The following is a 17,818-nucleotide window of genomic DNA, read 5'->3' on the forward strand; positions in this document are numbered from 1 at the left end:
TCACAACATAAGCAAAGCTGAAACTTTGCTTATGGTACTTCTGCCTCTCTAAAACTGAAGTAGCTTGGCACCAGTCAAGTTCTGCTGTTCTCAATGTACCTTTGCCCACCTTTTTACTTCCCCTCTGCCTTAGCACAACACAGAGATGCTCTGTTCCTTCACCTCGCCAGTGGTATCAGCTAAGCCAAGACCTAGGCACTAGGCCATCCCTGCCATCTTAAGGTCGCTTAGCTGGGAAAACGAGGCCGTCTGTTCAGCCACAGCAAGCAGCGTGCATCATTGCACTCCCGTATGCTCCCTCCTTCCAATCCTCCCCATGCCTGCCTCATCATTCATTTTTCCTTCCAGCTTTAGGAACCAAATGGTTCCAATCCAGAGCAGCACTGCAAACCAGGAGTAGCGCAGTACTCAGGAGTCACTCCTGGACAGCTCAGAGAGCTGCTCAGACCAACCAGCCAGTGGGATTTTCTCTTTTATCTTTTGGGCATTCAGCAGCTTCCAGGCCACTCAGCAGGAGACAGACTTCCTGGAGCTGCAGCTGGAGTGAAACCTGATTGCACAGCCAGCAGTGGTGCAGCCAGAGAGGACAGCCAGGTACGAGTGCTGTCAGGTCTCCAGCAAAACAAGCACCAGAAGCATGAGGCGTTCCTGCTGTTTGCTGTGCCACAGGGTACATATTTTTACACTTTTGAATTGAGTCCAGCCAGGATCTGTCAAAGTCAGGACTGCTTGCAGCACAGAGGCAAACAAGCATACCAGCAACTCAGGACAGCACTGTAAGTAGCAGATGGCATTTGCAGAGTAGCATCACAATTTACAAACTCCTTGGACAGGTATCTGCACTCCCCTGTGTCCACGGAAGGGACACGGAGCACTTGCAGCAATGGAGGCTGTGTGATGGTGTCTGTGTGACTCCTGGGTTCAATACCTGACCACAAGTATGGGAATTGCCTGCAAGAAGCTGGGATCACGGGCAACTTTCAGCCTCCTCATCCCCTCAACTGGTCCTCTCCAGGAGGTTGTTCTGGGGAGTAATCTGGGATAAAAATGCATGATATTCTGTGGTCCTTGGCTCCACAGACAAACTGCAGCTAAGCAGCAGGAATTAGAAACACTGTCTTTACAGCAGAATGAGATGAGAGTCCTCAGTACCTTTTTCTGCCCAAGTACAACCTGAGCACATCCAGACACTGCATTCCTCCTATCAGATCCTTCAACTGCCCTGCAATCAAGCAAACTTTTCTAAGCTTCTTCCCTACTCCCAGCAACTCCTGTTGCCCTTCCCTCTATTTTAGAAATAGAAGATCTCAGTTTCTGGTCACTACATGAATAGGTGATACACTATTTGCATGGCAGTAAAAAAAAAAAAAAAAAAAAAAAAGCATGTTTAACCTAGCTTTTAGCCCAAATCCAGGAGCCATCAGGTTAGGATAGGCTTACCTGTTCTGAAAGAGCTGTGGTCCAAGTCCTGGATCTATCACACAAGGATGACCTGTTTCTACCAAGAGCTCTACTATATCTTAAAGAAGCTTAAATCAACTTGACTTCAGTCACAAGACTGACCTCAGTTTAAGTCAAATACTCTTGGCTTTGTCTCAAAAGTTACAAATTCCAACCAAAATGGTAGCTTGCCAAACCCCTCCATGATCCCATCCCTACACCCAGCAGCAGTGATTCACCATTCTCAGTGATAAAGGACAGTACATACACACAGGTACTTTTTTTCTTTTTTTTTATTGCTGTTAATTCAAGGAAAAAGGTTGCATAAAATCCAATCTCTTCTAGAAATATAAGTGACCTTTCCAGTACATTTCAAATATCAAAGTATATGGTAAACATACAAATAAAGAGAAGGTAACATACCTCCTATTTACAGTACAGTATTTTAAATCATAAAATAAGTTCCATAAAGTACAACTGGCAGGTAATTCACAATACAAGTCCATTGGTGGTTTAACACCCTCACTTCAACTCAAACGCAGTTCATTCATTTCAAGTGGTCCAAAAATACCCAGATCAAATAAAAATTTTAATCAAAATAATTTTCATTTACTACTTAAACTTTTTTTTTTTTTTTAAATTAAAGCTTTCATCTACCTCCCTCCCCTTCCCCCCCCCTCCAAGAAAAAAGTTTCAAAATGTACACTGGTGCTATAAATATAAATGCTACCTATGAAGAAATGTAGTAATCAAGCTTTTTTTTTTCCTTCAAGTTTTTCGTTTGTTTAGCAATTTATTAGACAGCTGAACCAAAGATTGATTTTTATTTCATCCCTCTACCGGACACTGGGTCTGATTTTAAGAAAAAACATTTCTGCCATGAACTGTGAGGAATGCCAAACCCTATGGATATACAGTGGTAGTTGTTCATCGGTGTTGAATGCAGCAGTCAAAAACACACTCGTCTTCCAGATAACCTCAGTGCACTTTAGGAAATCAAATATTACCTGGAAGCAATTTAGTACATATATTGGCTTTTAAAAATAAAATAAAAAATACAGCAGCATTAAACTTACTTACTCATGATACTGACATGTTTAATACCATCTTAACACTCATTTCAGTCTTTCACATTATACCGTAATTACGCATAGTGGTAAATTGTTATAAAATAGTGACTTTTCTATTTGGTAGACAGGTTCTAATACTAATACCTGACTATTTTGTAGAAAACCATAGCTTTTGTTCAGTTTGAAATAAAACATTTACATTCTAAGTACAATGCAACACTGTAATAGTTTAGGAAAAAAATATTCAATCAAGTAATGTTCATTCTGTGTTGACACGATGTAGAATAGCTTTTAAAAAGGAAAAAATGCCGTCAACTTTCATTACAAATGCAAACACACGGAGTACAACATTCATACCATTTTTTTCACCTTTGTTGCTGAACATACAGGCTAAAAAGCTACAAGGGAAGAAAAATCTGTCAATTTAAGCTCGTTCATTTTTCTAAATCTGTTCCAGTCCACACAGTTTCAGCTCCTTCCTGCTCTATGTGTTTTCATTTGTTTGGGCCTCTCGAAAGCTGCGTATCTGTATTATTATCAGATGTAGTACACATACAGTATCCTGTTTTCCTTTGGACTCTGCTAATAGGATGTTTGAACATCTCCCCTCAATTCATGAGCATTAAATTTAGAGTACGGGCAGGGTCTGTATGAACTGCTAAACACTCATGCAAGTCCAACGAATCCACGTGGACAACCAGGGAAAGAAAAGAAAACAGCAGCATAAGGAGAACAGGGAGGGAAGGAAGAAGATTGTGGTGGGGAACATGACCAAGTTTCTTCTTTCACCATATGGCTGCTCCACCAGTGATGTCAGAGGTCAGAGGAATTTTTTTTTTTTTTAAACTGCAGTAAACATTGCACATGTCTCAAGTCTTCAGTGCAAAAGCATGGTTCGAATGCTCTGTCTGATTGTTTGGCTGTGTGTGTGAATTACATGCATTACGCAAGCCTCTTGTAGAACCAGGAGGAGACCAGGGACTCAGCTTTCTTCTTTTGTACGGAACAGAGGTGCAAAAGCAATGAAAAACTCCAAAAGAATATAAAACCGGGAATGTCCCAAAACACAAGCCCAACCTCCCCCTCCCACACACACCTTCCCCAATTTCCCAAGCTTCAGTTTAAGTAGGCAATGTTTACTTGTTTCAGTCTGCAGAATCCAAGGTATCATTGGAAGGGGGAGGGGGAGGTGCGTATCTCAGTCTGTAAGTGCCTAAAACAGGAAAGAGAACTACTAAGTCACTGCTCACAATTAAAATGGATTACAAAACCACTACAAGGTATCAAAATGGACATGCTCTTCAAAAGGCACTATCATCCTCCAGTCCTTTTAAAGTAGGTCCTCAGACTTTATCCTATTTTCTTTCATCCTCTTGCTAGAACTGTAAGTTTAAAAAAAAGATTTAGAGTGTAGATAATAGGACTTGAGCTTTACCGGAAAAATGCAAAGAAAACATGGTCTCCATCAAGGTTTATCTCTCCTGTTCTGGTCCAATCAAACTACTAAAGTCAGAATGGGAACAAGGGCAAGAATCAAAAATAACTTGTGCTCGATGCAAACCCTGCATTTTCCCCATTCTTCTGGATGGAGAGAGAAATGGAAGCTATTCCTTTTATACTTAGTTCCAATTGGTTTCTGCCTTTTTACTGCAACTTGTCTGAAAAGTTAAATGCATTGCATGACAGGGCACAGAAGGATGGCTGATTGTGCAAAGATAAGCCCTAGAAAACTTAAAATATCAAATGGGCAGTCTTTCAATCAAATGGACATTTCTTTCAATTCTCAGAAGTTTTAGGAACCCAAGGTCATAACAGACATTAATTGGTATCTTTCACTTTTTGCCAACAAGTTCTCGCAAAAAGCACCTCACTGAAAGGGAATGGGAAAATTGAAACAACATGCAAGTCTCAACATAATGCCAAAACCAAACTGGTGAAAAAAGAATGACAATTTAGGACTGGTATCATTTGACTTTCCAGCTCTGAATCATACCCATTTTCAACTTCACGCTGTGAACCCCATTCCCTTGCACTGTTCTACAAGATTTTCAGGCAGAGATAGGATACTTTGCAGTTTTAGAGCAGGTCACTAGTGCACAACCATTTACACAAAACATACACACGCACGCACGCCTTTCTGCAAGACCAGAAACAGCACATTCAGAAAGGTAAAGAGAAACTGCTAAACTCAAAAGCAAGTCCGCTGGGAGTTATCATGATTACCTTGTTGACTGGCCTCCATGGATGACTGCTTACAGTCCTGCGCATAGTGTCCACTTACACCACAATTGTAACATGAAACGTTCCCATTCTTCTTGGGTCCTGACCCATTGGTGTTGGCAACTACGTTAGGTGCTGGATATACAGGATAGAACCTCCCGAATCCTGCCATCTGCTGCATACCATAGTTGGCTTGGCTCCCCATCACTGGGTCATGCATAAGCCCGTTTGCATACGGAGACTGAGGCAGGAAGAACGGAAGTTGTGTTCCATTGCTTTGATGTGCTTGATTGAGGTAGCTGCCATTGCAAAGTGATGGCAGAGTGAAGAAAGATGGAACTCTGTAGACTTGTCCATGAAGTGGGTTATGATAAAAATAGCTATTAATCTGAAGGCTGCCATTGGTCCCACAGCTACACCTACGTCCACAAGAACCGCAAGGGCCAGATCCCAACTGCTGCGGAGGTAACATTGTCCCGTTAGTGTTATTATTCCCAACAGCATTTATGTAGGATGTGCTGTCACTCTGTGCAGTGCTGTGTGTTAGAGCGGGGCTCGGGCTGGGGGCAGGGCCTGGCGTGTGTGTCGGGATTGCAGGAGGAACAGTGGACTGGACCTGACCAACACCGAGGCCAGCGGACTGAGGTGGTGAGGAAGTTGCTCCAGTGCTCAGCACGTTTGTATTCTGGTTGGGCAACACACTGGTAGCGTGAGGGCTGCCTGGCAAAGCGTACGAAGCTGGTGGAGGTGGCGGTGCTGCTGTGGAGAGACCGGCTGCTGGAAGAACTACCTTGAGATTGGTAGGCTGAGGGATTGCTCCTGGGTTTCCCTCAATGTGAGGCACCATTTGATTCAGTCCTACCACCTGGGACGCAGGTTTTGTGATGGGATCTGTAGTAGGAACTGGGGATCCTGGGAAACTACCTGGATTGTGGACTGGGATAAAGGCAGTATTTGGTGATCCAATACTTAAGTTTCCTGTCGGCTGCTGTGGTCCATTAACTGTGCAACTTTCTGATGATCCCTGTGGAGATGGGATTTTCAACCTATGTATTGCCAAATGCAAAGCAGGGCTACCAGGCTGGACAGAATGTGGAAGGAAAGAGGATGGGACTGGCAAAGGGGAAGCCATCAGCTCAAGGCGTTTCTCAGGTTCACCAGAGGTCACTGGGCCCATTCCCGCAGGAGGGGAATTCGCAGACTCTCTCACTGGCGAGACAGCAACAGGTGTGGTAACCAGCATTCCCATCGTTTTACCGTCTGCAGATATGGGTGGCGGGACAACTGCTTCAGGCTTTTGGGCAGTGCTGTGCATCACACAGTGTAAGGCAGGCATGAAGGAAATATGCTGAAACTTTGCATTCAAAGGATCTTCTGAAAGGCTCCCATTTTCATTATTCACTGAAGAGATCTGAGCAGATGATTTGTTCATATTTGATGAACTGACAGCACTGTAGCCTGTAAACCTGGTTGTATTCTGATTCCCAGAGTCCTCAGAATTGCTGTCTGTATCTGTAGGGACAAAACCACTTGTCAGTCAGAAGAATGAATCTCAAGCAACAGAGAATCATGCCCGGGACTCATTTACCCATATAAAACCTATTGAGTTTGATGACATGAATGATAGTTATGCCTTCCCAAACTGTGACAACTTTGATATTCTTTTCATTCACCCAAATTAAGCTAGGTCCATCTTCATGACTTGCCTATATCCACCTGCCCAACTAGCTACTGTGCTTTATACACTGTTGTGTGTATCTGCAAATGTGAAGAGTAGGAGACAGAGTGAATTAGGAATTTGCATCTGTCTAGAAAGAAATTAACACAGCCTACTTAAATTTGGAAGGAGTGGAAAACTGCCAGTACAAAAAGACAGAGCTCCCGGACATGCCACACGTAATTTGATATAAACCCAGCCCCTTTCATGCCAAAGTTTTCCACATTATTGTACTGTGGAAACTTCTCAAAAGAGCTATACCACCGAAGCCAAAAAATTACTACATACATTTAGTAACCTAAAACTCAGTGGTATTTAAACAGTGCTAGAAGCCCTCGAACCACCCAGTCATGAAATCCACAAAGCACAATGTATTCAGTGGCTAATTCAGAAAACAAAGTAGCTGATCAAACTGAAAAACTAACTAAAATTAAGGCAAGAAAGAGATCAGTCAAGGAACAAAGGCATTCATGCATATTCTCCATAAATACAACCTCTGTCTTTTTCTTCTTCGCTATCAAAGCTTTCCCTCCCATCATGTCGTGGACTAGAAGGAGAACTGTAACTTTCAGATGATGTTTCTCCACACGTATCATGACCAGATCCAGCGTCCAAATTCAGATCTAAAAATAAAAGTTGTCAGTTTTATTTTTGATCTCAGTGTATGGAAGTGAGCTTATTTTGGTTTTCTCACATCTCATGCTAGTTGAGACTTTTGTCTGTTCCTACTTAATTGCATCTGTCCCCTGTATTCCTATCACTTCCACTCCCAGCACTGAGGACTGGTCTCGTCCCTAAATTTGTGATGATGGAATCCTTGGTGTCAAAGAAGATGGTACTGAAAATTGGTATTTATGCAAATCAGTGACAAGAATGATGATCCTTAATGATCCCTTTGATGTTTATACCAGACTGTACTACGACACTAATTTCCTCTGAACAGTAGCGATCCAACATTTCCGCTGGCAGAGCTGCAGCGCTCCTCGGCGACACCAGCACAGGCAGAAAGGGAACTCAGCGGGACATGTCAAAACAATGCACCACTTCACAAGTCACTCTTCTAGAACAGGCTTTAACCAAACTCTATCAACAAATTCTGTTTAAAGAAAAAGAGATGAACTGAAAAAGTGGTAAATTGTTTTCTAAATTCTGAATGGATCACGGGACACTCATTTGCTGGAAACCAGCATTCAGGGTAGCTGCTATGGTTTGGCTTTCAAATTCAGCCTCAGAGGGAAAGAAGAATGACAAATTCACCCTCTCTCAGAATCTATGACAGACACTACCTGGAAACCCCAGCTCTCAAAACCTTGGTTAGCAAAACTTCAGGACAAAAATTAGAACGCTAATTATTATAATAATAATTTATAAATAAAATCATTTTTTCCATTTTTTATTGCTACTGAAAGTTTAACAGGTTGAGATGGGTCATCAAAAAGCTGCCTTAATGCTTCAATTCTTGGAATAATTTCCTGGATTAAACCCATAATTGCTTAAATTATTTTAACAAGTACTTTGAGCATCGAATATAACCTGGAGCCTCTAAGTGGACCTGGGATCACTGAGAGCTGGAGTCTGGAGTGCTACTCACAAAGTATCAAGCCTTAAAAGTTACCATTGTAACTAACTGACGCTTCAGACAAGCTCAAAATAAGGAGGAAAAAATGAAAGAAAACATGATGCAGTTAAGAATTACAGACTCAAAATAGGGCATTTCAAATCAAGCCTGGATATATAAACCTAGCAGAGATTCAGACTGCAACATGAATTTTTTTCCTTAGACTATGTCTCCAATAAGTATCTCAAAGGACATTTTGATGTTTAAATGCGGGTTGAAAGCTCATCTCTGAGCAGGACTTAACGGCTTCCAGACTCTGTGGGTTACAGCTTCTTTTTGAACCAGCCAACAGTCACCAGGAGGCAGTTCCACATCTGTAGAGTGGTGGGTAGTGAGCAAACAGAACTCCTATGGAAAAGTATTCCCTATTAACTTTGCAGAATCAGAGAATCAACTAGGTTGGAAAAGACCTCTGAGATCAAGCCCAACCCTATGCCCAACACCAACTTATCAACTAAACCATGGCACCAAGTGCCACATATCCAGTCTTTTTTCAAACACCTCCAGGGATGGTGACTCCATCACTTCCCTGGGCAGACCACTTCAATACCCAATCACTCCTTCTGTGAAGAATTTTTTTCTAATGTCTAGCCTAAACTTCCCCTGGCACAGCTTAAGTCTGTGTCCTCTTCTCCTGTTGCTGGCTGCCTGGGACAAGAGACCAACCCCCACCTTGGTCTACACCCTCCTTTGAGGTGGTTGTAGAGAGTGCTAAGGTCTCCCCTTATGCACCACTGCATCACCTCCTCAAGTCATCGTCAGTTCACAAAAGCTCAGCGCACTTTGCCTGACAACAAAGCAGTAATCAATCAGAAATGCATGCAGCAAAGCTCTGCTGTACAGTATGCTTTCTGCTTAACAGCCCTTAACTACAGCTTTCCAAAATTGCTCTAGTTTTGCAATGTTTGTGGACTGTGAATTCTTAAAGTTTTAGTCAAATGCTGTTTGTAGCAGGTAAAAACACCTGCCCATAAAACATGTCAGTAACTCAGAATGGGATCTAGCTGGAACTCTCCAAGGTAAGAAGCAGTGAGAAGAAAGAATGAAAGCTTAACCAAGACTCGCAAGTGGAAGCAACAGAAAGACAAGGCATTTTTAAGAGTCCTTTCAACACTTATACCAATTAGGTAGTGTAGAAAAAGGCAAACTCTTTTGTCAACCTTCTGTCATGAGTACTACATATTAAAGAGGCACGGTTGCAGCTGATATAGGGAATTTAGAAAACATCAAGATGGCAAAGTCAATGGGTAGCACAGACCTTCAGAAATTTGTAATAAAGGTTGGAGACTCAGTTTACTAAAGGAACGCAAATATAATTTTGTCTTACAACTGACTGATATACACAAGTCTTGGCCTAGACACTACATTTAGGATTACCCTAACCTGAAAACCCTGCTAGGGCAGCATACACAGTTCTGTGTTGTAGCTCAGTGGTCACTTGGTTTAAACACGACAGTGCATCAATGGCTCATACCACAGGTTTTATACAAGTTCCTTGTGGGCCATTACACAGCAGATGAAGAAACTAGTAGGTTGCAAAGAGAACACTAATGGCAAGATGCTCCATCTCCACACACTCAGACTGCTAAATTTCATATAGAAGTAGCCCAACAGTAGCTGTTTCAACAATTGGTCCACCCCATAAGCCAACTTATGGAGACTTCACCAGTATTCTGCCACCTATGCACAAAGAGAAACACCCCAAGTGATTGGATACAGAAGATTGAGTCTAGTGTGTTCTACACAGCAAGTCAAAGCACAAATCAGACTGTCAATATACTGACTTGCACCAGAACATTTTTCAGACTTGTGCTTTCCCCTTTACAGAAGGCCTCGAATAAATCTGCAAGTTCTGTTTCTTACTAACAGCTTTGGAAAAAGCACCTTACCTTTTGCTGTCCCAGTACGGATGTGCTGTGATGCTGCAACTCGAACTCCATTGCTCCTGTTAGTCAACCTGCAGTCAGTTTTCTTTGCTTTCTCCCTGTGTAAATAATTTCATGGCTTTTTTGCAAATGCATGAGCACAAATAACCAACCATGAATGAACATGGAATGCCACTGGAAGCAAAAGCAGTGAGTTCAGGCCAGAAATGTGTATTTAATAGATATAACAACAAATTCAGATAACAAACAATTAAATAGAGGCTGCTGCTGCAATATACCAGGAACTAAGCTGCAAGCAGTGTTACTAAACACTATGAATAAAGATCTGTATAAGAAAAGACACCTAAAGGAAATGGTGCAGCAGACAGTAAAGTCATTTTTGAAAGCTGGTGTGTGTAATGCAGCCTACACCAGTCTAACATAAAAGCATCTGGGTACAGAGTAACAAAATGACAGAAACTTGGAAGTAGGCAGAGTACTAGGTAAGGGTGGAAGTGCTTTCACTTCTCACAGTGCAGAGTTGTGTAGCCTGCAGGAAGTTCGGAAGTCCTCTGATGTGCAAATTATCTTCAATAAGACATTTCAGCCAGTTACCACACACTGCATAATGTTAAAGGTTGCCATCAACCCTCATTTGATTTTCAGTATGTTCTGGACAGCTTTACACCTTTTAACTTTCAAATAAATATAAAGGGAAAAAGGCGATTTAGTATTGGTTAAGAATGTACTTCCACTCCATCTTTTTGTTAAATGACAAGTGATATTTTGATAAATAAATGCATTCACTTAAATTCTATTTTTCAAGTTACTTCTTTACAGAATATAAAATAAAGATTTTTATGTAGCCTAGCCTCACCCTATGCTAGCTCTTGTCCCACCATAGCAAATGAAAGCACCTAATTGATTGCAGACTGTTTATCAGTGTGAATACATTACACTTTGTTTCTGGATTACCGGTTACATTGGAAACCTACTTTTCCAGCTGTGGCTTTCCTTTCTTCTTGCTTACTGTAGACAGACTTCGTTTTTCCACTGTGTGCTAGACAGAAAAGACAAAGACGCCAGTCAAACAACAGAATTTGTGTTACGAAAGCCAAGAAAAACCCCCCTTCTAGACCGGCAGGTTCAGAAGCCCAAGATTAGTGTGCTCACAGGTGCTATAACCACCCAAACAACCACCTGTTCAGTGCATCTGAGCCTGTAAAATAATGCATCGTGTCTTGTGTTTACGTCAGTATCAGCAAAACACTCAGCAAATTACTGCTTGAAAATATGCCAGAGATATCAATCAAATTATTGTTTGCATGCTGTTCTTCCTCCAGAGGATAAAAACAAATGTGTTTCATCATATACCTGCTAAAAAGGTCAATCGTCAGGCTTAAGGAGCTACAAAATTTGTTGATATAAATGGAATTATTTCATAGTTGGGTGTGGGAAGTACACGTGACAAATTATTTCTACATATTGACAAGCAGGTACCTAGCCTTAAACTGAAGGCTTAAGCTGCTAAACTAACTCTAGAATACAACATACAAGCACATAAGAAAAAACATAGGACCTATACCATTTTCAAAGTATGCTATTTCTAGCTGTTATTAACAATTCATATTTGGCAAGGAAGTAAAATTTATGAGAACTCTGAAATAATCTCTGTCCAAATCACTGCATCTGGACTTCCCTTAAATAGCTTTTCCTCTGCTTTAGTAAATTAATTTTTTCCTTGGTTCAAGCTTGCAGTAGTTCAAGCTTTGATGCAGCCTACCATTTCATGTTTAGAAGCCAAACCCAATTCATTACCCTGCTTTATGAAATAAGGAAACTACTTTTGTTTGGCTTGCTATTCCACATGTAACGATCAGTGGCCAAATTCTGAACATAAATAAGAGTAGTATCAAGCAATTCTAACATTCTGGGTTTTTCATATATAAGCAGTGCGCAACCTTCTTTCCCCCAATTTCAGTAGTAGATAATTTTATTTATAAATAATTATTCTGCTTACCTATATTCACAATGAGATTGAGCACTGAAGAGAAACAAATCTCACAAAAAGTGTATACGCATTCAACTATTAGCTTTCTTCAAAGATTAATCCTTAAATCATACAGGTAAGGCAGAGACAATATGTTTAACCTGTTGTACCTACTCTAGCATTAATAGAGTTTAGCTACTAATACAGTTTCTAGTTTGTTCCTTGCAGTAACAGAAATTGCTCAAGCATTCTGGAATGCTTGGCAATGCTACCTACAGTAACACGAAAGTGCCTGATTAGAAATTAACATTAGGCTTTTCTGATTACTTATATTCTGCTGGGGAATTTTATTTACAAATTCATAAACAAAATATTCAGCTTTCTGGGACAGTGGTAAGGAATTATGGGGGGTTTTCTAATAAAGGTAAGTCAGTAGCAACTTCAACACTTGTTTTGTACAATTTTAGGAGGGCTTTTCATCTTTTAAAGCTAAATCTCATCATGTGTAGTGGACAGTCTTCTCAAGCGTCTCAGAATATGGCTTTGAAGAAAAAATAGCAACACACCTGGTCAAGTAGGTTAGTACAGTGCTCTGGGTGCTGCTGGACAATACAGCTTTTCCTCCTCCAGTCCATTACTCCGTTCTGCTCTGAGTGCTGTATGTTAAGGCTATCCAGTGAAGAACACTTTGCACTGCTAGTGCTGCTGAAAAGAAAAAAAAAAGCCCCAAAAGTTATGCTGATGTCAACAAACCTGCAAGCTGTTCTTACCAACATACGTGTTTCGCAACATGTTGGGAAATTTTGCTTTCAGAAAAGCATAGGAATTTTCAAGAGATTTAAAAGATGTAAATTACAGCAGTTCTTGTGCTCTAAAGTTATAATCTGACCATAATTGGAGTTCCTTTTTCATTTGTCTACTATCCACTATAACTTGATGTAAAATTCAGAACAACAGAATTTGTAGAAAATAATAATTGAGGGAAGAGTTTCCTTGGATATTTCTACACACAAAAACTTTTCTATTTTCATACCACATGTGTGGAAATTTTCCAGATAGAAATGTATTCTGAATTCATCTTCTTTTTTTCTTATCATTAATGACAAAACTGGAATTACTTTGTAATCCCTATTTCAGAATTCATGAGTTATTTAAGGAAAGGAGCACACAGTTACTACAGATCATACTGCAGCTGTGTTTGTTTCAATTTCAAAATAGTCATCTTGCTTTGCATTTTTACCTTCAGGAATGCTAGTTTTGAGTAGTGCTGGAAGTTGCACTTGGCATTTACTCTGGACTTCATAATGATTTCCACTGAAGCTTTGGTCTACAGCAGCTGGTCAGAAGCAATATTTAACTAGGTCTGAGACCCACAGTCAACAAAAACTGCTGGAAAAACAGTCAGGGTTCTGACAGTCAGTAGGGCACAGGGACCTATAACCATTTTGTGTCTCATACAAAATCATGCCTTACTGCTGCTAAATGCAAAAGAAAAAAGAAAAAAGGCACTAACACTTTTAAATCCTTATCTAAGTACTTATGCTGATAATTGAAAGTGTCTTTTAATTCAGGGCTGTCGGCAAGCTGCTTCATGAAGGTTACTGCAATATGAAATGTTACTCAGTTCCCATGATGGCAGAAATCCAGCTCACTTGAAAGCACAAGACATGCTCAAGTTCCAGTAGCTACTTACCAAATACCTCTGTAAGGGCTCAAGCTACTTAAAAGATACACAACAGAATATAAAAAAAAAAATTTAAGAAAATGACAAGAATCCAAGAAGGTTCCAAAAGACAGACATAAGCCCCTGACTGCAAAGATAGAAGCAACGTCACTTTAGAAACTTCTGCCAAGTGGAGGTAAATGATTTCACTGCCAAATTTGCAGTCATTTCATGGAAACTGTGATACTACTAAAGTTTTTATTTTATATGTGTGATCTCATTCCTACCAGTAAATTTTTGGACTTTTTTCAAGAGTAAGGCTACAATACTGAATGAAAACAAGACGTAGACAGATGCACAATGTACCAATGGTTTTTGAGATGAACTGCTTGTGACTCGAAACAGCTTTATGCATATTTAAAACAGAAATGTTTCATTCAGTGCCATTTCTTTACGACCCATACAACAGGTATAGATTTTAAGGAGACAGACACATAATGCAAACCAGAGAGGACTAACAGACCTCCAGCAGTCAAGGAGTAAACATGTTTTCCTCTCTTATGTAAACAGAAAATAATAGTTAGCTAAAGGAGTTTCCTTCACAGAACTTTGTGGAAAGGTCTGACCCTCTCTTTCCTACCTGAAAGACAGATCCTAAACTACAGTCTGCCTTAGTGAAATTCATTATACAATGAATAAGAAAAAGACAATTTCTTTATTAATAACTTTATGCTACTAAATTTGGATCCGGCTCTGACAACTTCATAGTAGGCTGTATATCCACCAGTATAATCACAGATTTTGTCAAGATGACACTTTCTTCTTGAGGAAATATAAGTTGAAAGTAGGACAGTTAAAAACCAAAACAGACACAAACCACTAAGTTGTTTTATGGTGAGTTCAGAAGAATTTTATCTGTTAAAGATCTGTGGACCTTAAGCAACACTGTTCTGTGCTATGTTTATATTCTAATTATTGCAACTCCAGGTAAATTTTCACCCCAAGATTAATACCTTTTACAGATAAATCAACACCAAACAAAATTGTAAATCACAATAAATTCCGTATCCATTTTTTTCCTCTTAATTTAGTTGAATTATTGCACAACTATGTGCAAACATATCCAAAGTTTTTGGTCAAAATACATTGATGAATGAATTCACCTTAGGTACTTGAGGGATGTGAAAGCACATATAAACTACATTAATATGGTTAAGAACTGCTTCCACTTACAATGGCCATAAACCAGCAAGGCATGTGTGCATTTGGCAGTAAGCAAGGGAAAGAATGGACTACCTTCTCCTATAAGGTCCTCTTTGAAGTTACTTAAGCCTCAAATCAACAGCACTGGAAATTTTCAGTATAAGCATGGGGTGTGTGCACATAGAAAAAATACATGCCATACAGATTTATGCTACTCATCTTATAAACACAAATCAAAACATCAATTCAAATAGTGAAGATTCACGAAATTTGGGAAAGAAAAGATATCCAAATGACCTAGACCTACAGACTTAGAAATAGGGTCTTCTGAACTATTTTCCTAATAGAGATTAAGTTAATTACAACTGCCCAAATAATAAAAATAAGACCAGAACACCCAACCACAAAAGAACAAAAACCCAATAAACAAGTTTTAATCTAGAAGGACACATACTCTCAATGCACTAACAAATGGAAGTTCGGACATGTAACATGGTCACCTTACATCCTAGAGTACCTACTTGGCAACAGGACTTTTTCCATTATGTTTCTTGTGAACTGCTGTGTGTTGCATTACATCTGGAAAAAAAACAAAGCAAAATTTCAACAGCAATTCCCACTTCATCTTTTAGATCAATCCAACAAATTCATCTTTCCATCACTACCAGGGGCACAGCAGAAGACATCTTCATTAAAAAGGCCAGGCTTAATTTACAGTACTGAAATTAGCAGGTGTTGCACAAAAGACATATCAGTGTGTACTGAGGATATAAACAAGACTCTTTACCTTCCATTTCACAGAAGAATGAAACAGAAAGAGGAACTATGACAATGTTAATGTTTGCTCACCTCTATATTTAATTCTAAGCACTGAATGCATGACTGAGTATCACCAGTATGAAAGAATGGAGAGAGAAGAAAGGAATGAGTCAGAAAAAATACAACATTTTGTACTTTCTTCTGAACTGCTGAAGTTATTCTCAAGACTATGTCACACATTCTGAATAGCAAATGAAGACACCTAAAGTATTGCTTTCTGAACCTCAAAATTCACTATGCAAGTAAAGCTTTACAAATTACATCTGACAAGAACAGATACTGCCTTGAGGCCAGGCTGGATGGGGCTCCAGGCAACCCAGTATAGAGGAAGGTTCCCTGCCTGTGGCAAGTGGTTTGGAACTTTAAGGTTCCTTCCAACCCAAACCATGCTAAGCATCTATGAAGAAAAACTAAGAACTTTCAGACACAGTCTACCCTTTTCTTTAAGGCAACCGTTAAATTTTAACAAAAGCAACTGTCCTTAATTCCAGCTATAGATTATCTTAGTATTCTTGGTAGCTATGATTTTGCCTGAACTCCTCTCAATGCTACACCTAAGTCCAAACTATGGTTTAAAAATCTGAGAAAAAAAAGTCATTATTTTTAAACTTCTGGTAAACACTTTGACTAAAATGGCACAAAAGATGTTCTGAAATGCATTTGTAGTTTCACCAGGTGAAGAGATTCATGTATTTTTAAGAACAGTACATAAAAGACTATTTGAGCAAATATATTGTAAATTTACATGGTGTGTTCTGAACTCTAAAGAATATGGCAATGATTATTTTCAGAAGAAAAAGCTGTTCAAACTGCATATGTAGATTACTGAATGCACATAAGTCCAACAGGAAACTTCTTATTCGTTATTAATGTGAAAGAGAAAAAGAGTGCCATCATTATGTGAAAGCCAGCATAAGTGTTCAGTGGTCCGTGTTCTCCCATCAGTCCCACTGCCCATCCTTTCCACCTAGCAGGAGCTTCCAGAACAACGCAAACCCAGCTTGCTGGTCCTTTCAGAATAAAACTACTGACTAGCCACCAGGCTGCTGCTTCCACATGTGAACTGTTTTTGGGGCATTTGAAAAACAGCAGCTTTCAGACTGTAATCAATACTCACTGCAGTCCCGAAATTATTAACAGTCCACAGTATCAAAACAGCACAGGTTAAGAATAAGAAGAGGAAAACTTGAACATCCTTTCTGTGTAAAACTAGAAGCTAAACAAATTTGGCATATTTAATGCAAAACAGTCTGCAACTCTTGAAATACTGCACTTAACTCTGAACCCTGGTAACTGAAGAATAAATAGGAAAAGACATGGAAGTCTATAAATAATCTTGGCTCAAGCAAATTGCAAAGTATATATTCCTGGTTGTTCAACACAGCTGTGAACTTCTGCCTTCTAGCTGTCTATGAATGCTGCCACTTCTTGAGTTATAGAACAACCTCTTAAGGAAACTGCTGAAAGTACCCAAATTCTTCATTCGCATAGCAGATTTCATTCAAATTTTGTACCACTTTATACCAATGAAGAAATCAGTCAAGTGCATGATTTCCAGAATTGAGTGTGGTAAAATATCTCAAAGAACCATCTTTGAGTACAGAACTACCTTCCTCCTGACTTGAAGCTTCTGAACTGTCCTCCTTGAAGTGTTCTGATGTCTTAACCGTCTTCAAAGAGGGTTGTAAGTTACCTGCAGAGAATAAAGTTCACGTAGTAACTTTATAGATCTTGAACAACTGGACAGTTCCTAAATGCTTGCACTAAACTGGAAGCTAGGGAAATGGAAGACTGAACTTACTGGTTTGCACGTGGCAGCAATTTGAACATTGCCTGCTTTGAAGGAGGCAATCTCCAAGAGTAAAAGGCTCTCAAGAGATACTTTTATTTTGAAGAAAATAGCATAGAAAATAATTTTAAAGCTATGGTACAATTTCAAAAGGTCGTGATTGTGATAATTATTAGAGATATTCCTACCATGCCGCATTTAAGATTTTTCTTTATAATCTTTTTGTGTTACAATAGGAAATGGGAGGAGACCAACAATAGTTACTGGCATTCTTCTGCAATAAATTATACTCCTCCATTGTCAAATCGTTCATCTGCCAAAAGAGACCTAATTTGGACTAAAGTCTTCTAGTGCCCTTAGCACAGTCTTCACACACAATTTTTGCCTCTTTATGCCAGACAGGATGAAAAATAAATAGGAATAA

General features: G+C 39.6%; 1 protein-coding gene across 4 annotated transcripts in view; it reads right to left on the minus strand.

The window, feature by feature from the left end:
* Nucleotides 1–1,715: 1,715 nt before the first annotated feature.
* Nucleotides 1,716–17,818, minus strand: part of ZCCHC2 (zinc finger CCHC-type containing 2) — a 45,054-nt gene continuing 28,951 nt past the window's right edge. The window contains exons 7-14 of one of the 4 annotated variants that reach the window (XM_048310769.1): nucleotides 17,215–17,298; nucleotides 15,308–15,365; nucleotides 12,487–12,622; nucleotides 10,926–10,990; nucleotides 9,955–10,049; nucleotides 6,942–7,070; nucleotides 4,734–6,242; nucleotides 1,716–3,723 (exon numbers count right to left, since the gene is read on the minus strand). In XM_048310769.1, coding sequence (XP_048166726.1) covers nucleotides 3,656–3,723; nucleotides 4,734–6,242; nucleotides 6,942–7,070; nucleotides 9,955–10,049; nucleotides 10,926–10,990; nucleotides 12,487–12,622; nucleotides 15,308–15,365; nucleotides 17,215–17,298 — 2,144 coding nt within the window. In that variant the 3' untranslated portion in view covers nucleotides 1,716–3,655. Of the gene's footprint in view, nucleotides 3,724–4,733; nucleotides 6,243–6,941; nucleotides 7,071–9,954; nucleotides 10,050–10,925; nucleotides 10,991–12,486; nucleotides 12,626–15,307; nucleotides 15,366–17,214; nucleotides 17,299–17,818 lie in introns of all 4 variants that reach the window. The other 3 variants (XM_048310762.1, XM_048310788.1, XM_048310779.1) reach the window with 3 other exon arrangements.

This window comes from Corvus hawaiiensis, chromosome 1, assembly GCF_020740725.1.
Source record: "Corvus hawaiiensis isolate bCorHaw1 chromosome 1, bCorHaw1.pri.cur, whole genome shotgun sequence".
In the NCBI taxonomy this organism is placed as follows: domain Eukaryota; kingdom Metazoa; phylum Chordata; class Aves; order Passeriformes; family Corvidae; genus Corvus; species Corvus hawaiiensis.